Source organism: Peromyscus eremicus, chromosome 2 (genome assembly GCF_949786415.1).
Source record: "Peromyscus eremicus chromosome 2, PerEre_H2_v1, whole genome shotgun sequence".
Lineage (NCBI taxonomy): Eukaryota > Metazoa > Chordata > Mammalia > Rodentia > Cricetidae > Peromyscus > Peromyscus eremicus.
The window spans coordinates 112,810,564-112,826,937 of NC_081417.1; the positions used below are offsets into that span (position 1 = coordinate 112,810,564).

General features: G+C 40.4%; 1 protein-coding gene across 1 annotated transcript in view; it reads right to left on the minus strand.

Annotated features, from left to right (window-relative positions):
* Window positions 1-10,188, minus strand: part of Tm2d1 (TM2 domain containing 1) — a 31,358-nt gene extending 21,170 nt beyond the window's left edge. The window contains exons 1-3 of the mRNA XM_059254556.1: window positions 9,998-10,188; window positions 7,544-7,613; window positions 1,988-2,096 (exon numbers count right to left, since the gene is read on the minus strand). Coding sequence (XP_059110539.1) covers window positions 1,988-2,096; window positions 7,544-7,613; window positions 9,998-10,168 — 350 coding nt within the window. The 5' untranslated portion in view covers window positions 10,169-10,188. The remainder of the gene's footprint in view (window positions 1-1,987; window positions 2,097-7,543; window positions 7,614-9,997) is intronic.
* Between the last annotated feature and the right edge of the window lie 6,186 nt (window positions 10,189-16,374).

A 16,374-nucleotide genomic window follows, 5' to 3' on the forward strand; every position in this document is an offset into this window, starting at 1 on the left:
GAATACTCAGCAAATAGTTTGCTAGTGAGTCTATTCACAGCTGACCTTCTGCTGCACACATACAGTGCATCCTGATAAAGGAAATGTGACATAGCAGGACATGCTAAGTGTGTAACTTTTACACTAAAGCTATCCACTACTGGAATCTCATGTTGTGATTCAATTCTTACAAAAAAAAATTAATTGGGATCTGTTGATCTGACAATGAAAGGAATAAACTGGCTAGGAGACTTGGAGTGTCTATTTTCCCTAATGATTATATTCATTATCAAAACTGACATCAATGCCTTGTAACCTATTTAGCACATCTCAGTCTTTCTCAGCCTAATTTACCCTGAGACACTGTAAGAAAATTCAGACTAGCTTGGAAATTAAGTAACAAAGCATAGATACCATGACAGGCAATAATTATAAGAGCCAACCTGAGCAAGCTGGGATTCTCAACAGATGAGTTTGTTAGTTGTATTAACAGCCATCATTTTTTTCTCATACCAGCACTTAATATATTATCTGTTCTGACATTCAGAATGTGCAAGGTAGAAATACCAATCTATAATTTAAAATTGAATAAATAATACCTACATGCTAGGAAATAATTCCTTTCAACTATTTTTATTTTGCTAATCCTTTCTAAGGATTCTGGAAAAAGTTGTAAAAAAAAATCCAAACATTAGCTATTTCTTAACATGACTGCAAATATGTACCATCAAATAAAATGCAACTATTTACAGTTCTAATACATAAATATGATACCAGGAATGAAAGAAGGTGGGAAAAGTAAATCATGTCTTTAGTTTATGGCAGAAAAAGTGAATGCAAGCTTTCTAATAGGAAGAAAATAAAACATTCTCTAAATAGAAACCATTCCTTTACTATCCCACATTCATCCAGCTTCTGAATTCTGTCTGCCTAATGTTACTATTCATCTGCTACAGAAAGTTGCTGAGGATATCGCTCCATATAAATAAAACACTAATTGGCCAGTGGCCAGGCAGGAAGTATAGGCAGGACAAGGAGAGAGGAGAATTCTGGGAAGTGGAAGGCTGAGAGAGAGAGAGACCTGCCAGCCACCGCAATGACAAGCAAGATGTAAGGTACCGGTAAGCCACGAGCCACGTGGCAACTTATAGATTAATAGAAATGGGTTAATTTAAGATAAAAAAGGTAGATAACAGGAAGCCTGCCATGGCCATACAGTTTATAAGTAATATAAGCGTCTGAGTGATTATTTTATACGTGGGTTGTGGGACTGCGGGGCTTGGTGGGACCTGGAGAGAAATTCTCCAGCTACAGAAAGTAAAACCAGTGTGTGATGGCTAATACTGTCAACTTGACAAGATATAGAATTACCTAGGGACAAATCTCTGGCAAGGAGTTTCTAGGCTGGGTTGGGGTATAAAAACATACCCTAAATGTGGACAGCACATTCCATGGGCTGGGGTCCTGGACTGAATAAAAAGAAGGTAAACTGAGCCCAGCATTCACCTCTCTCTGCTTCCTGACTATGGACATATGAGACCAGCTGCCTCCAGTTCCTGCCACTGTGGCACCCCTGCAAGACTGACCTGTTCCCTTTAGCCTGTCAGCTAAAACAGATCCTTGTGGAAGTTGCCTTTGTCTAGCACTTTGTCACAGCAGTGAGAAAAGTACCTAACACAGTGCACAAACAATTAACAATACTGCTTTTCTGTTACAATAAGTAAATGCCTATTTGTGCTCCAATTCTGAAAACAGAACTTATCCATAACTTACTTACTTGATGGCATAAACTCACTTAACAAGGCCTGAGTCAACTTCAATCCTTTACTATCTCACAAGTTAACCCAGCTCCTGGCTGGTGAATTGTACTTATAAACTAAAATAGAAGGTTGTCAACATAAGCAAGAAGATATGAATCATATTTGCAGAACTTCCCTTAACATGTCTCTTTTATTTTTCACTCCACCAAATCAAGATACAACATTTTAATTTTCAGTAATGTACTTACACATTCCGGCAAGATATGGGCTTGAGAAAACCAACTTCATTTCCAGTAAAATGTGTCTCATTACCGCTGTAATCCTTACAAATTATGTTGGGTGCTGGAAAACACTGAACTAAAAACAGAAAAAGTGAATTTTTCCCCCCAAGATTGGCAAAGCACAAAAGAACCTATAACATTATAAGAAACTATCTCCCATGTAACATGTGACAGAAGGCTTTAATTTAGACTGAAAGTTAAAGAATTGTATTATATCTATTAAATGCACTTATATGGAAGATAAATAATAGCAGTCTCTTCATACAATAATATAAATATCGCCATACTGTTTTAGATGTGTGCATGGCCCATCTAGTTCAGTTTCTTGCCTCTGATGACAAAGGAAGAACTGAAAAATATTACCGGTTTTTTTTTTTAAATTTCACCTCTAAGATAAATACTTGAATTTTTGTTGGTAATTATCAAGCCACTGTAACATAATCTATGGTTTATCTCTCCAGCTTATATTAATTATTTGTGATGACTAATCTTGACTGACAACTGGATGGGGATATAACCACCATAGAACCAAACCTCTGTGCATATCTGAGGAATTCTATGGATTAAAGCTAACGTCATTAGGAAAGACCCATCCTAAATGGGGGCAATACCATTCCTTAGGCTGAGACTGTAGATTAAAATACAAAGGGAAAAGTGAACTGATACCAGCATTCATTGCTGCTTCCTCACTACGGACATAACGCAATCCGCTGCCTCCTGCTCCTGCCATCTGAGCATTCCTGCCCCCGTGGACTGTGTCTCCTGACACTGGGAGGGAAAACAACCCCTTCCTTTATCTATTTTTATCAGGCATTTTGACACAGCAACAAGGCAAGAAACTGAGGATACTACCGTACCGTTGACAACAGCTTCCATAAATATATTTCTATCTTGACTCCTTCTAGGTCTTGATATAATGTTATTTCAGCATTTAGCAATATCAAGCCACACTCACAACCCAAGACATAATACAAACAAATAGTACAGATGTTACTTTGTGGACAGGCAGACACTGTCCTAAAACTTTTACAGCCTCACGGTATACAGAAGAACTTTGAAGTAAGGAAGACCTTATGTGGGTTATTTTTGTCTCTTTCAGTTCTTGGATTCCTTGCAGGTAAAAATAACACTAAGATCACCTACATCATAGCACCATTGTGGTTAAATACATAAAACTATGTACCATAAAGTATATAGCATATAGTAGGTACTCAATACATTTGTTTGTTTGTTTGAGACCAGGTCTCATGAAGCTCAGAGTGGCCTCAAACTACCTGTATGTGGCCAAGTTTATCTTGAAGTCCTTCATTTCCTCACTTCCCAGTCCCAAGAGCTGGGGTCAAAGACATGTGATACCATGCCTAGCTTAAGAAACATTTTCTTCTTCAACATCTGTGTGCATGTGTACTTGTTACAAAGGATTGAATTTGGGGCCTAAAGCATGCAGGCATTCATTCAACTTAAAAATGGGACCTTATTTGGAAATAGGCTCTTAGCAGATTTAAGATGACATTATTAGAGTAGGTACTAACCTTTTATATAAAAAAGGAAAATGGCCAGGCATGGTGGCACACATCTTTAATCCCAGCACTGGGGAGGCAGAGGCAGGTGGATCTCTCTGAATTCAAGACCAGTCTAGACTACATGGTGAGGTCTAGGCTAGGCAAGGCTACATATTAAGATCCTGTCTCAAAAACAAAACAAAACAAGAAAAAAAAAACAAAAACTGGACACATGAAGGGAGGATGTGAAGGCACACAGGGAAAAAGCTGTGTGAAGATGGAGGCAAAGATTGTGTTGATACAATTGCTAGACAAGGAATAACAAGAATCACTGGCTGACTTAGGACTCCCATTGCTGTGAAGAGACACATGACCACGGCAACTCTTACAAAGGAAAACATTTAACTGGGGTGGCTCACTTACGTTCAGAGGTTCAGTCTATTATCATCATGCAGGCAGACATGGTGCTGGAGAAGTAGCTGAGAGTACTACATCTTTTAGACAACAGAAGTGGTCTGTCTCACTGGGTGTGAGTTGAGCATATATGAGACTACAAAGCCCGCCTTCACAGTGACAGCTTCCTCCAACAAGACCACACCCACTCCAACAAGGCCACACCTCCTAATAGTGCCAATTCCTTTGGGAGCCATTTTCATTCAAACTACCAGACTGGCTGCCATCAGAAATATGGAAGGATCGTGCTCTAAAGCCTGAGAGGAGCAGGGCTCTGTAAACACTCTGATTTCGATTTCAGATTCCGAGCCTCAAGAGCCCACATAAAGATGGAAGGTTAGGACCAATGCTACAAAACTGCCCTATGACTTCCACATATGTGCACACCTGCACTTACGCATACATTGTCTATTATGATAAAACACCAAAGCAACCTGGGGAGGAAAGGGTTTATTTCAGCTTGCAGTTCCACAGCACAGTCCACCACTGAGGGAAGTCAGGGCAGGAACTAAAGCAGGGCAGCAACCTGGAGGGAGGAACTGATGCAGAAACCATGGAGGAGTGCTGCTTACTGTGGTTCCTCATGGCTTGCTTACTCTGCATGGCCCATAGAGAACTGGGCCTTCCCACATCCATCATCAATCAAGAAAACCTACCACAGGCCAGTCTGGTGGGGGCATTTTCTCAACTGAGATTCCCTCTTCTAAAATGACTCTAGCTTATGTCAAATATTCGGTCTCTAAAATAACCATAGTATATCTAAAATACCCCAAATATCTTAACTGTAAGTCCCTGTAAAATCAAACGTAAGTTACTTTTACTCCAAGAGGGAAGAATCAGGGTATAGTCACAATCAAATCTAAGCAAAAGCAAAGTCCAACAGTTTACTGTAAAGCTCAATGTCAGACTTCTGATAGGCCCCAAGGGGTGGGGCCTGGTGGAGGCCATAGGTCACTAGGCATGGTTTTGACTATCCTCCTCTACACTCTGTCCTTTCTTTGATTCCTGGCTGCCAAAATATGAGCAATTTTCCTCTAGCAAGCCTTTCCATCATAGTGTTTTGGTCTTACCACAAACCTAAAAGCAATGGAGTCAGCTAGGCATGGATTGATACTTCAGAAACCATGAGAAAAATAAACCTTTCTTCCTTTCAATTTGTTATCTCAGTATTTTATTACAGTAACAGAAAACTCACATATGTGGGAAACATTTCCTTATTATACAGCCTTGTTAGCTCTGTCTGAGACTATCTAAAATCAGGTCTTCAAGAGACAAAACAGTATTTTTTATTCTAATCATGATTCTTTTCTCTCTTTTCCGTTTTTTGGGTTTTTTTTTTTGTTGTTTTTGTTTTTTAAGATAGGGTTTCTCTGTGTAGCCCTGGGTGTTTTGGAATTTGCTCTGCGGACCAGGCTGGCTCAGACTCAAAGACCCACCTGCCTCTGCCTCTGGAGTGCTGGAGGTAGGCTGTGAGGTTTCAAAATCCCCTACTAGATCCAGTTCACTCTTCCTGCTGCCAACCACACTGTAGAACTCTCAGCTTCTTCTCCAGCACCATGTCTGCCTGTGTGCCTCCATGCTCCCTGTCATGATGACAATGGACTAAGCCTCTGAAACTGTAAGCACACTCCCAATTAAATGTTTTCTTAATAAGAGTTGCCATGGTCATGGTGTCCCCTCGCAGCAATAGAACAGTGACAAGGACAGGAAGCAGTCTATTAATTTCACCTAGCTTTACATATATTTAGAATGAGAGAGGCTCCCCTCAATCATTAGAATAAGGTGTTATCCATTATCCAAACACTTCTTTGATATATTTTGATAAGTGATACAGCTATAAAATCTTTACTATACTGTTTTTCTATGTAGGATTTACTAAAGTCCATGTTTCAAGTGTATAATATGGGTAGTACAGTTCTGTGTAATTTATTGAACAGCTTCCTGCCCCTTGTAACTCTCTCTCTCACTATAGAACCCAGGCTGGCATCAAATTCGCTATATAGACCATGATGGTCTCAAGATCATAATCTTCCTTCTCACCCTCCCTGGTGCTAGGGTTACAGGTGTGTACTGCCATATCCAGCTTCAAATTCTTTTCCAGTAATTAAAAACACGTGTCCAAGGGTGGCCAGACAGCTCAGTGAGTAAGCACACTTGCTGCCAACCTGTCACCCTGAACTTGATACCTGAGAACAGGGTAAAAGGTCAGAACTGACTACTGCAAGGTCTCCTGACCTCTACATATGTGTATTGCATATTCCCAGCACCTACATCCATAGGTAACTCTAATTCTAGGGGATCCAATACTCTCTTTTGACTTCTACAGCCTCCTGCATGCACAGAGTACATATACATATACTCAGACACATACACATGAAATTTTTCAAAAATTTTAAATAAGAAAATGAAACATTAAAAGTCCTAACTAGCTAGGCACCTGTGGTACTTTGAATAACAATGCCCCCCATAGGCTCATATATTTGAATGCTTAGTCATCAGTGAATGACACTATTTGAAAAGGATTAGATGTGGTCTTGTTGGAAGAAGTCTCACTGGGGGTGGGATTGAAGGTTTCAAAAGCCCAGGCTAGACCCAAAGTGTTGCTCTCTGCCTGTGGATCTGGATGAAGCTCTCTGCTACTGCTCTAATGCCATGTACTCTGCCATGCTCCTTGCCATGAGGATAATGGACGAAAGCTCTGAAACTGTAAGCAGGCCCCAATAACAGTTGCTTGGGTCATGGTGTCTCTTCACAACAATAGAACAGTGACTACGGCAGCATTACCTTGAGTAGCATACCGCAGTGCATACCTTTAATGCCAGCACTGGGGAGACAGAGGCAGGAAGATCTCTGTGAGTCTGAGGCTTACACAGTGAGACCTTGTCTTAAAAAGATATAATTAAAAAACGACAACAACAAAACCCCGACTAAAGAATTATTATTTCTGTAACAAAGCTTGGGAAGTAAAAGACTAGAAATATTTAAAGAGTTACCCCGACTAAAGAATTATTATTTCTGTAACAAAGCTTGGGAAGTAAAAGACTAGAAATATTTAAAGAGTTAAGTATCACACACACACACACACACACACACACACACACACACACACACACACCTCAAAACATTTCATCATACAATACGTACAATAGTTATATATTCATGTATCAGTTAAAGATAAACTTAAATAAAAATTAAAACACATGAGCTCTATAAGGGGATTCTAAAGTTTTAAAATAAGTATAAAATAATAGAAAACATCCCAGTTTATATCATTTAGAAAAATTGCTTTTTAACTTAAAAGAGTGGCACTGGGTAGAACACTGGAAGAGCATGCAAGGACTCCTGAGTTCAACCCCAAGCACCAAAATTAGTTAATTAACCAATCAATTAATTGAATGTTCACAATTTTTAATCAGTTTCCAAATCTAAACTGTTCTCAAAACTGAACAATCACATCTAACACAACATAAAACACATTTATTAATTACCCTTAGGTGTTATGCATTGCTCCTTGAAATAGGTAAAAATCTTACAAAGTACTTTAAAGACGAGATTCTGAAAATCTTACCATGAGCTGTGTAGTTTGTACAGTTAACTGGTTCTTGTGTAGCATCATTTATTTTTGGTTCTTTACAAATATATGTTTAAAAAGTTAAGGAAATTTGAATTACATTTCTAGCATATAATATTATGTTTTAAATGTCTTATAACTCCTGTCGATTCACATGTACAGAGAGACTTTGAGTTTGTACTCGTCAACAAATTCAGATACAAACGCACTTTTAAACCTAGGGTAGTGGTGCATGCCTTTAATCCCAGCATTTGGGAGGCAAAGGCATGAGGATCTCTGTGAGCTCAAGAACAGCCAAGGCTATGGAGAGAGACCTTGTTTCAAAACAAAACAAAACAAACCTAAATATACTTTTAGTGTTGCTTAGATAGTAGTTCAAAATTAAATTATTATAGAAAAGTCATATAAAACAAATTTTGATCAAAAGCTCTAGCAGATGATGTCATCTTCAAAGAACATCAATTAGGGAATAAACACAAAGCAACAATCAAATTAAAAATCTTGCCCCAAGGTGGGGGCTCATGAGAAGCAGAGGCAGGTAGATCTCTGTGAGTTCCAGGATAGCCAGAGATACACACGAAAACCCTGTCTTGAAAAAACAAAATAAATAAATAAATAGAAATCTTTATCAAATTATTTTAAGTTTAAAAAAAAAAATCAGTTTCCAGAGCTCTGCGTTCAACTAACTCACACTGAATTTCATATAACACAAAGAGGCGAGGAAGATACCCCCCTTTGTTATTCCCATGCCAAAAAAGCATAGCTGAGGTTCAAACTGGCTTATCCAGTCATGTAAATGATAGGCAGCAAAACCAGGTATCGTGATTCTAAGCCTGGGACACTCTGCATCTGACTGCAGGAAGTTGGCTGTTTTCTGTGTGGTCAGTGACTTCAGTAGGATTTTAAGTTTCTGAAAACCCCTCTAAATAGAAGCTAAAACAATAAGAATGTTTTTTAAGTTTCATTGTCTAAAGATTTTATGATTCACACTCCAATGGAGTAGGTATGGTACATACAAGATGTCTAGTCACAGCTTGACCCTCATTTAGGACTTCGAAATCACTACTGGAGATTTCATCCTTTAGTTAGGTCATTAAGATGAGGTGCAGTTTTCGCCATCTCAGAGTTCTACAGGCACAGTCCCTTCTTACCAGGGTTCAACAGTTCATAATTAGCTCAGTTACTTCTTATAAGAAAACTCATGTTTTTCCTAAGACGATGCTAAACTCAGTATGTCAGAAACTCCACTCCTGTTGGGATTAGCAAATTATGAGGTAGTCTGTGAAAATCTAATAGATGCCTCTCCTCAATTTGTATACAGACGTTATAGAGTTTTCTTAATTTTAACGTTTTTCTTATTCTTTCTTGCTTCTGCAGGTTTGAGTATCTGTATACAAACGTTTGAGGAATTGTGTCAATACCTTAAAGTTCTGTTCATTCACAGTGATTTGAGTGTAACACACATTTCATCTTGTTTCTCTATTTCAATTCTGTTGTAATAAGACAATTCACCTAGTCCTAATTCAGATTTGCCATCTGTAAATAACAACACAAATGTCATACTAGTTAATATAAATGCCCTTTAAGTTGGGTGTCACTGACACTAGATGTTTTATTCATAAGAAAATAGACATAATTTGCCATTTAAGAGCCCCCATCCCTGAGAAGCTACTGCCAGTTGATGGCTTCTAAGTTAGAGAGCCATAGTTTTAAGGGTGTGGTCCCAGGTAAGCCAACCAGGCTTCAGGGGACAGCCCCATACCTCTGAGGATACTAGCAGCAGAAATCTGACTCCCTAGGTTTGGGTAGGTTTTTGTTGTTGTTGTTTTGTTTTGTTTTTTGGGGGGGACGAAGTTAAGAGGGAGTGAGAGGGTCTGGAAGGAGTTAAGGGTTGAAAAGTCGCTGTGAATATACTCAAAATCCATTGGATGAAACTCTCACAAAGTATTAGCACAAATATTACATTTAAAAATATCTAAGAGGATCTCTTATTTTAAAACATATAATAATAATTTGTCTAAGATCACAAAGTGAAGCCGTCAATTGCCTGGCAGTCCATCTGAGGCTGGCTGGAGGTGATGTATGTAACGTTAATGGCAAACGAGAAACATGCACTGGCTCACGAGTAATATTCGTCTTCCTCAACGCCTGCAAACTTTGAGGGGAGCTTCTATCAGTTTTTGCATTTCTAGAATCTGGACAAAGCCTGTGATTGTGTGTGTTTGAATAAGCGAGCGCACCGGTAAAACACACGGTCCATGAGAAAAAAAGGAAGTGCCAACCACTAGTCGGTCCAGGGTGAGAGCACACGGTGCTCGGCCCTCCGTCCCCACAGCCCTCCTCACCTCCCGGGGTCCACTGGTCACTAAAGCCGCAGCAGAGGCCCCGGTGCCCATCCCACCGCCCCGGGTCCTGCTGAGCGCCTTCCGGAGAGGGGCGGCTTTCCGGAGGATATTGTCCCACTCTGAGGTCCTCACACTTGGGCGTCTCCTCGCTGCCGACGGCGCCAGAGGCAGCAGCCCCCCAATGTCCCGCGGCGACCGTCACGAGCCACAGAGTGCGGAGGAGGCCCGGAGGCCCCGCCGCTGGGGAAGCCCGACCCGCGGGCCAGGCGGCCGCCATGTTGGGCTCCGCGTCCTCGCGCTTCCGGTTCCGCCTCCGAGACGAGGAAAGGCCTTAAAGGGGCCTGGCTCCAATGGGGCAGCCTGGATGTTCCGAAGCCTGCTCCCTGGGGTAAACTGGCACAATCACATAGTCGAGATTTTTTTTTTTAAATATGTTTTCTTGTCATACTTGTCGTACGCAGGGGCCATGCTAATTTGTGTATCGTTCCAATTCCAGTATATGTACTGCCAAAGCAAGCATGGGAATTTAATATATATATATACCAGGTCAGGGAGGTTGCTCAGTGGGTAAAGGCACTGGTTCCTAAACCTGACATTAGGACCCACAAGGTGGAAGGAGCAAACTGACTCCCCCAGTTGTCCTCTGACCTCCACATGTGCTGTGGCACACACACATAAAATAAATGAAATGAATATAATAATTAAAAAAATACACAATTGGGGGTCTTCTCAAGTAGAATTCCCCAAGAACCCTCCCAAGGAAATAGTAATAGTTCCTTGTGATGAGCCACAACGGGCATTTTAGCACTGGGAGAAGGACCCAGAGTTCACCCAGGCACTGTCCCAGCTCCTAGTGGGCACCGCCGTTGATCTTGGAGGCCCCAAAGAATGGGGTTTTCCCTATGGTTAGGAGAATTTGGATTTAGTTTGTCTAGAACTGCCGAAAGCCCATTCACCTTTGACCAAAGTACAATTACAATAGATGCTATACACGTTATACAGTGTAACAAGATAAATGACTGGTTTTCAACGACTACATAAAATACAAGGCTAAGCATCGGAGTATCAGCAGGCAGGGGTGCCGTACACCTTTAATCCCCAGCTCTCAGAAGGCAGAGGCAGGCAGATCTCTGTGATTTCGAGGCCAGCCTGGTCTACAGAGTGAGTTTCAGGGCAGCCAAACCCACATAGTGAAACCCTGCCTCAAAAAAACAACAACAACAACAACAAAATCAGACTATCAGGATTGGAGAGATGGCTCAGGAGTTGAGAGTACTTGCTGTTCTTACAGAGCGCCGGGTTAGGTTCCCAGCACCCCTGTGGTGGCTAAAGTCCTCCTGTAATTCCAGCTCCAGGGGATCCAAGTTCCCCTCTGGCCTCCTTAAACACTGGGCTCAGTGGGTAAAGACCCTTGTTGCCATACCTGACAAGCTAAATTCAATCCCAGGGACATACCCGGTGGAAGTAGCAGACAAACATTCATACATATAAAATACAAATAAATCTTAAAAAAAAAAAAAAGAATCAGAATATCAGTTACACATATTACAAGATGATAAAAGCAACTTTCTTTTTAACTATTACTTGGACTTGAAATGTTCCAGTTGATTTTTAAGATACAACATAAAGAAAACCAAAGGACTAAAGGAAGCAGTTTTGTGCTCAGGTTTATTGAAATTATGACAAAATTAGATGGTTTCCTGCTGAGTGCAAGAATACTGCTGATCTGTGTATCAATTTTAGTACAGATTTAAAACAATTACTTAGAACTGCTGATGCTTTGCTGATTAATCCCATTACAAAATCCATTTTTATGGTTTTAATGATTATCTTTATTCTCTTCTACAATATGTAAATTTAAAAGAATTAAAAAGGTTCTGTAGACAGCAATGCAACTCTGAAACTTTAGATTCTTGAGCTAGGAAGGTGGTGGAGTTGCCTAGCATGCACAACTCCCTGGACTTAGTCTCCAGCATCACTTGGACAGAAAATTGACTCTTGAATTGATGATGTACTAGAGTATTGATGATGTATCACTTCTTTGCAATAGCCCCTTAATCTGTTATTTGTCTGTAAATAAAATAACTTCTCTTTTTGTAGTCTAATGATCATATGAATTACCATGATCACATGACTGCTACATTATTGAAATTTGATAAGAACTTAAATCTCAATATTTTTATACCAAGTTTCTTTGTCATAGAAAGTGCCATAGAAATTCTGCAGACTTCAACTGAAAGCAAAGGACATGAATAGCAGTCTCACTATGTATCCTAGCTGGCCTAGAACTCACTATATAAACCAGGCTGGCATGGAACTCAGAGAGATCTGCTTGCCTCTGCCTCATGAATGCCAGGATAAAACATATGTACTACCATGCCCAGCTACGTTGATTCCTAAGATTTCATATAAATATATCTTAATTTCATTAAAGATTAGTTTTGTACATAGCAAATATCTGAGAAAACAACTCAATACCTATCTCTATTGTTATAACAGTACATGAGATACAAGATTGTTACTCAAATCTTATTTTATTTGACTATATATAACATGAAACTTTCCTCTAGTAATAACATCAGGAATCCTCTATACCCTTAATACACACTTCTATACATCATTTTATTCTATAATCATGCTCCTGCTTCACACCTATTATTGTATACCTTGCTGCAGTAACCTAACTACATGGGCTCCAATTATCCAATTCAAATAAAATGGCTCAACATTTAAGGCCTGTTCACAACTGGGGAGATGGCTTTTGGTTAAGTGTTCATCTCAAGGGAAGAGAGGGGGATCTGTGGTTGATATGTAAAATGAATTAAAATTTTTCTTAATTAAAAAAAAAGTGTTCTTCTCAAAAGTTCAAGGACCTGAATTTGATCCCCAAAAGCCATGAAAACAAGCACACACCTGGGGTATGGTAACATTTGCTGTAATTCTTTTAATTCAAGTACTAGGGAGGCAGAGGTGGGTTGACCTTGATCCCTGGAGCCTACTGGACAGCCAACCTTACCTAATTGGCTCCAGGTTCATTGAGAGATCCTAGCTGAAAAGGACAAAGTGGATGGTGGAGTAAACCCAAGGTTCACCTCCAGCCTCCACATGCAGACTAGTGCATATGTAGCCACCACCCTCCTCCTGCAACACACACAAAATAAAGCCCACTCTTTTTTAAACCGTTCTTTTCGATTTATTTTTATATTATGTGTATGAATGTTTTGCCTGCATGCTTATGTGTGCACCACACGCATGCCTTTTGTTTCCACTGGAACTGGAGCTATACGTGGCTGTGAGTCACTATATGAGTGCTTGGACTTGAACCTCAGACCTCTGCAAGAGGACAAGTACTCTTAACCACTGAACCATCTTTTCAGCTTCACGACCCACTCTTGTACGCCAAATATATTTCAACTTCAATGCCATAGGGAAGATCTAAAACTCATTTTAGCAGAGTCCTTCTGATAAAACAAAACAAAATAAGCCATCTCTTCTACATTTCACTGCCAACATCTCTTCCTATGAGATTCAAAACTTGGAATCAGGGTTCTGGGGAGATGGCTCAGTCAGTAAAATGCTTGCCCTACAAGCATGAGGATCTGAATTTAGGTTCCTAGCACCCACATAAAAAGCTGGGCAAAGAAATGTACATTGTAATCCTTGTGCTGGGGAGGTAGAGAGAGGTGGGCCCCTGGGGTTTCTTAGCCAGTTAGTTTAGCTAAACCTGTAAGCTTCAGGTTAAGTGAAAGAACTGGTCTCAAGAATAAGGTATAGAAGTAATCAAGGAATACACCTGACACTCACCTCTGGTTTCCACTTTGTACACATGCATATTCACCACATCTATACATATAAAATTTGGGAACATTTTTCAATTTTCTTCATGTTTTGCAATATCTTCATCATTATAGTCATTAAGCAACTAATACCATTGTGTTTTTATTGGGAAGGCAAAGGGGTAAAATAGGATCTTGCTATATATAATCATGCTGGCCTCGAACTTAATAGCAGGATTCTCTTGTCTGTCTCCTGGTGAGGGAACCACCACTCCTGGCTATTCTTTTTTCAATACTATATTTTCTTTCTCCTCCTCCTCCTCCTCCTCCTCCTCCTCCTCCTCCTCCTCCTCCTCCTCCTCCTTCTTCTCTCTCTCTCTCTCTCTCTCTCTCTCTCTCTCTCTCTCTCTCTGAGACAGGATTTCACTGTGTAGCCCTGGCTGTCCCAGAACTAGCTCTGTAGACCAGGCTGGCCTCAAACTCACAGATATCCACCTGCCTCTGCCCCCTGAGTGCTGGGATTAAAGATGTGTTCCACCACCACCTGGCTGTCAAACCTGTATTTTTACCCTATTTCAAGTTTTCTTTGTTTCCTATATTCTTTGCTACAGTGACCACTTTTGTTTTATAATAGGCTCCCTCTCTCCCAGGTCCTCAATCTATTTTTGCACACAATATCTAGATAAATCTCTCATTTAGAAAAAATCTCTACCATATTTAAAATTGACAGTTTTCAGGCATGAATAAAATGGCATAAAGCTGATGTACTGGTTAGTTTTGTGTCAACTTCATATAAGCAAGTATTCTGAGAGGAGGGAAACTCAATTAAGAAAAGGCTTCCATTAGATACAGCTGTAGACTGGCCTGTAGAGCATCTTCTTAACTAGCGATTAATGAGGAGAGGACACACATTGTGGGTGGTGCCATCCCTGGGCTGGTGTGCTGTGGAATAATCCTTTTGTACACTGTGAAGATGTTTTGCTCTTTGGGTAAATAAAGAGTCAACTTGCCAATAGCTAGGCAGAAAGAGGTTAGGCAGGAGAACCAAAGTGAGAGAACGCTGGGAAGAAAAAGGGGCAGAGTCACCAGCCAGAAGCAGAGGAAGCAGAAGATGAATATGCCGTGCTGAAAAAAGGTACTACCGGGGCTGGGGGTTTAGCTCAGTGGTAGAGTGCTTGCCTAGCAAGCACAAGGCCCTGGGTTCATTCCTCAGCTCTGGAAAAAAAGAAAAAAGAAAAAAGAAAAAAGGTACTGCCAAGTGGTAGAGTGTAGATAAGAAATATGGGTTAATTTGTCAGAGCTAGTTAGTAACAAGCCTAAGCTATTGAACAAGCATTTATAATTAATAATAAGTCTCTGTGTGGTTATGTGGGGAACTGGCAGTACTGATGAAAAACTCTGCCTACACTGGTGGACCTAGGTTCTATAAGAAAGCAGGTTAAGCAAGCCATGAGGAGCAAGCTAGTAAAGGACATTCCTCCATGGCCTCTGCATCAGCTCCTGCCTCCAGGTTCCTCCCCTGCTTGAGTTCCTGCCCTGAATTCCTTCTTTGATGGGCTCTGTTGCGAAAGTGTAAGCAAATGTGCACTTTCCTCTCCAAGGTGCTTTTGGTCATGGTGTTTCATCACAGCAGTAATAACCCTAACTAAGAGACCTGTGAATTCTAAGGACTTAGGTGGCTGAGACAGGAGGAGTTATAGGTGGTTCTGAGCTACCATTGGGTTGCTGGGAACTGAACCCAGGTCCTCTGGAAGAGCAGCCAGTGCTCTTGACTGCTGAGCCATCTCTTCGGGTCTTAGTTATGTCTTTGATATGCACAAATTTCTGTGATAAAATTTCAATTTGTCTATTTTGTTTTGCTTTGTTTTGTTGTTTTTGCATTTTGGGGTCTAATTACAAAACCACCACAGGGGCTGGAGAGATGGTTCAATGGTAAAAAGCACTGGCTGCTCTTTCAGAGGACCTGGGTTTGATTCCCAGCACCCAAATGGTACCTCAAAACACAAACTCCAGTTCCGGGGAATTTGATGCTCTCTCTTCTTGGGCACCAGGCACACACATGATGCACAGACATACATGCAGTCAAGACACCCACTTATGTAAAATGATTAAAAAAATAATCATTTACACAAATGTCTAAAGTGTTACTCCTACGTTCTGGTAAGTTATTGGCACATCTTTCACTTAGGTCTTTGATCTGTTTTGGTTGATTTTTGTACATGGTGACAGACAGGGGTCTACTTTCATCCTCTTACATGTGGTTATTGTTTTCACAACACCATTTATTGAAACACCATTTATTGAGGAGACTGTCCTCTCTCTGATGTTTGTTTTTGATACCTTTGTTGAAGACCAACTGGCTATGGATGCATTTTTTTCTTTTGTTCGATGTGTGCTATTTCAGTTGCTTGAGCTTTATACTATAGCTTGGAGCCTGGTGTTAAGATTCTGCCAGCTTCATTCCTTTTGCTCAAGATTGCTTTGGCCACGCTGTGCCTCTTGTGATTCCAGAGAACTTTTAGGAATATTTTTTTCTCTTTCTATGAAAAGCCTCATTGTATTTTGGTATGGATTGCATGAAATGTATAAGTTGCTTTGTGTAGATGGACTTTTGTTTCCTGCCTGCCGGTTCCCAAATAACTGACATGGAGTCTTTTTCTTTTTAAGATTTATTTATGCTTTCAGTGTTTTGCCTGCATGTATGCCT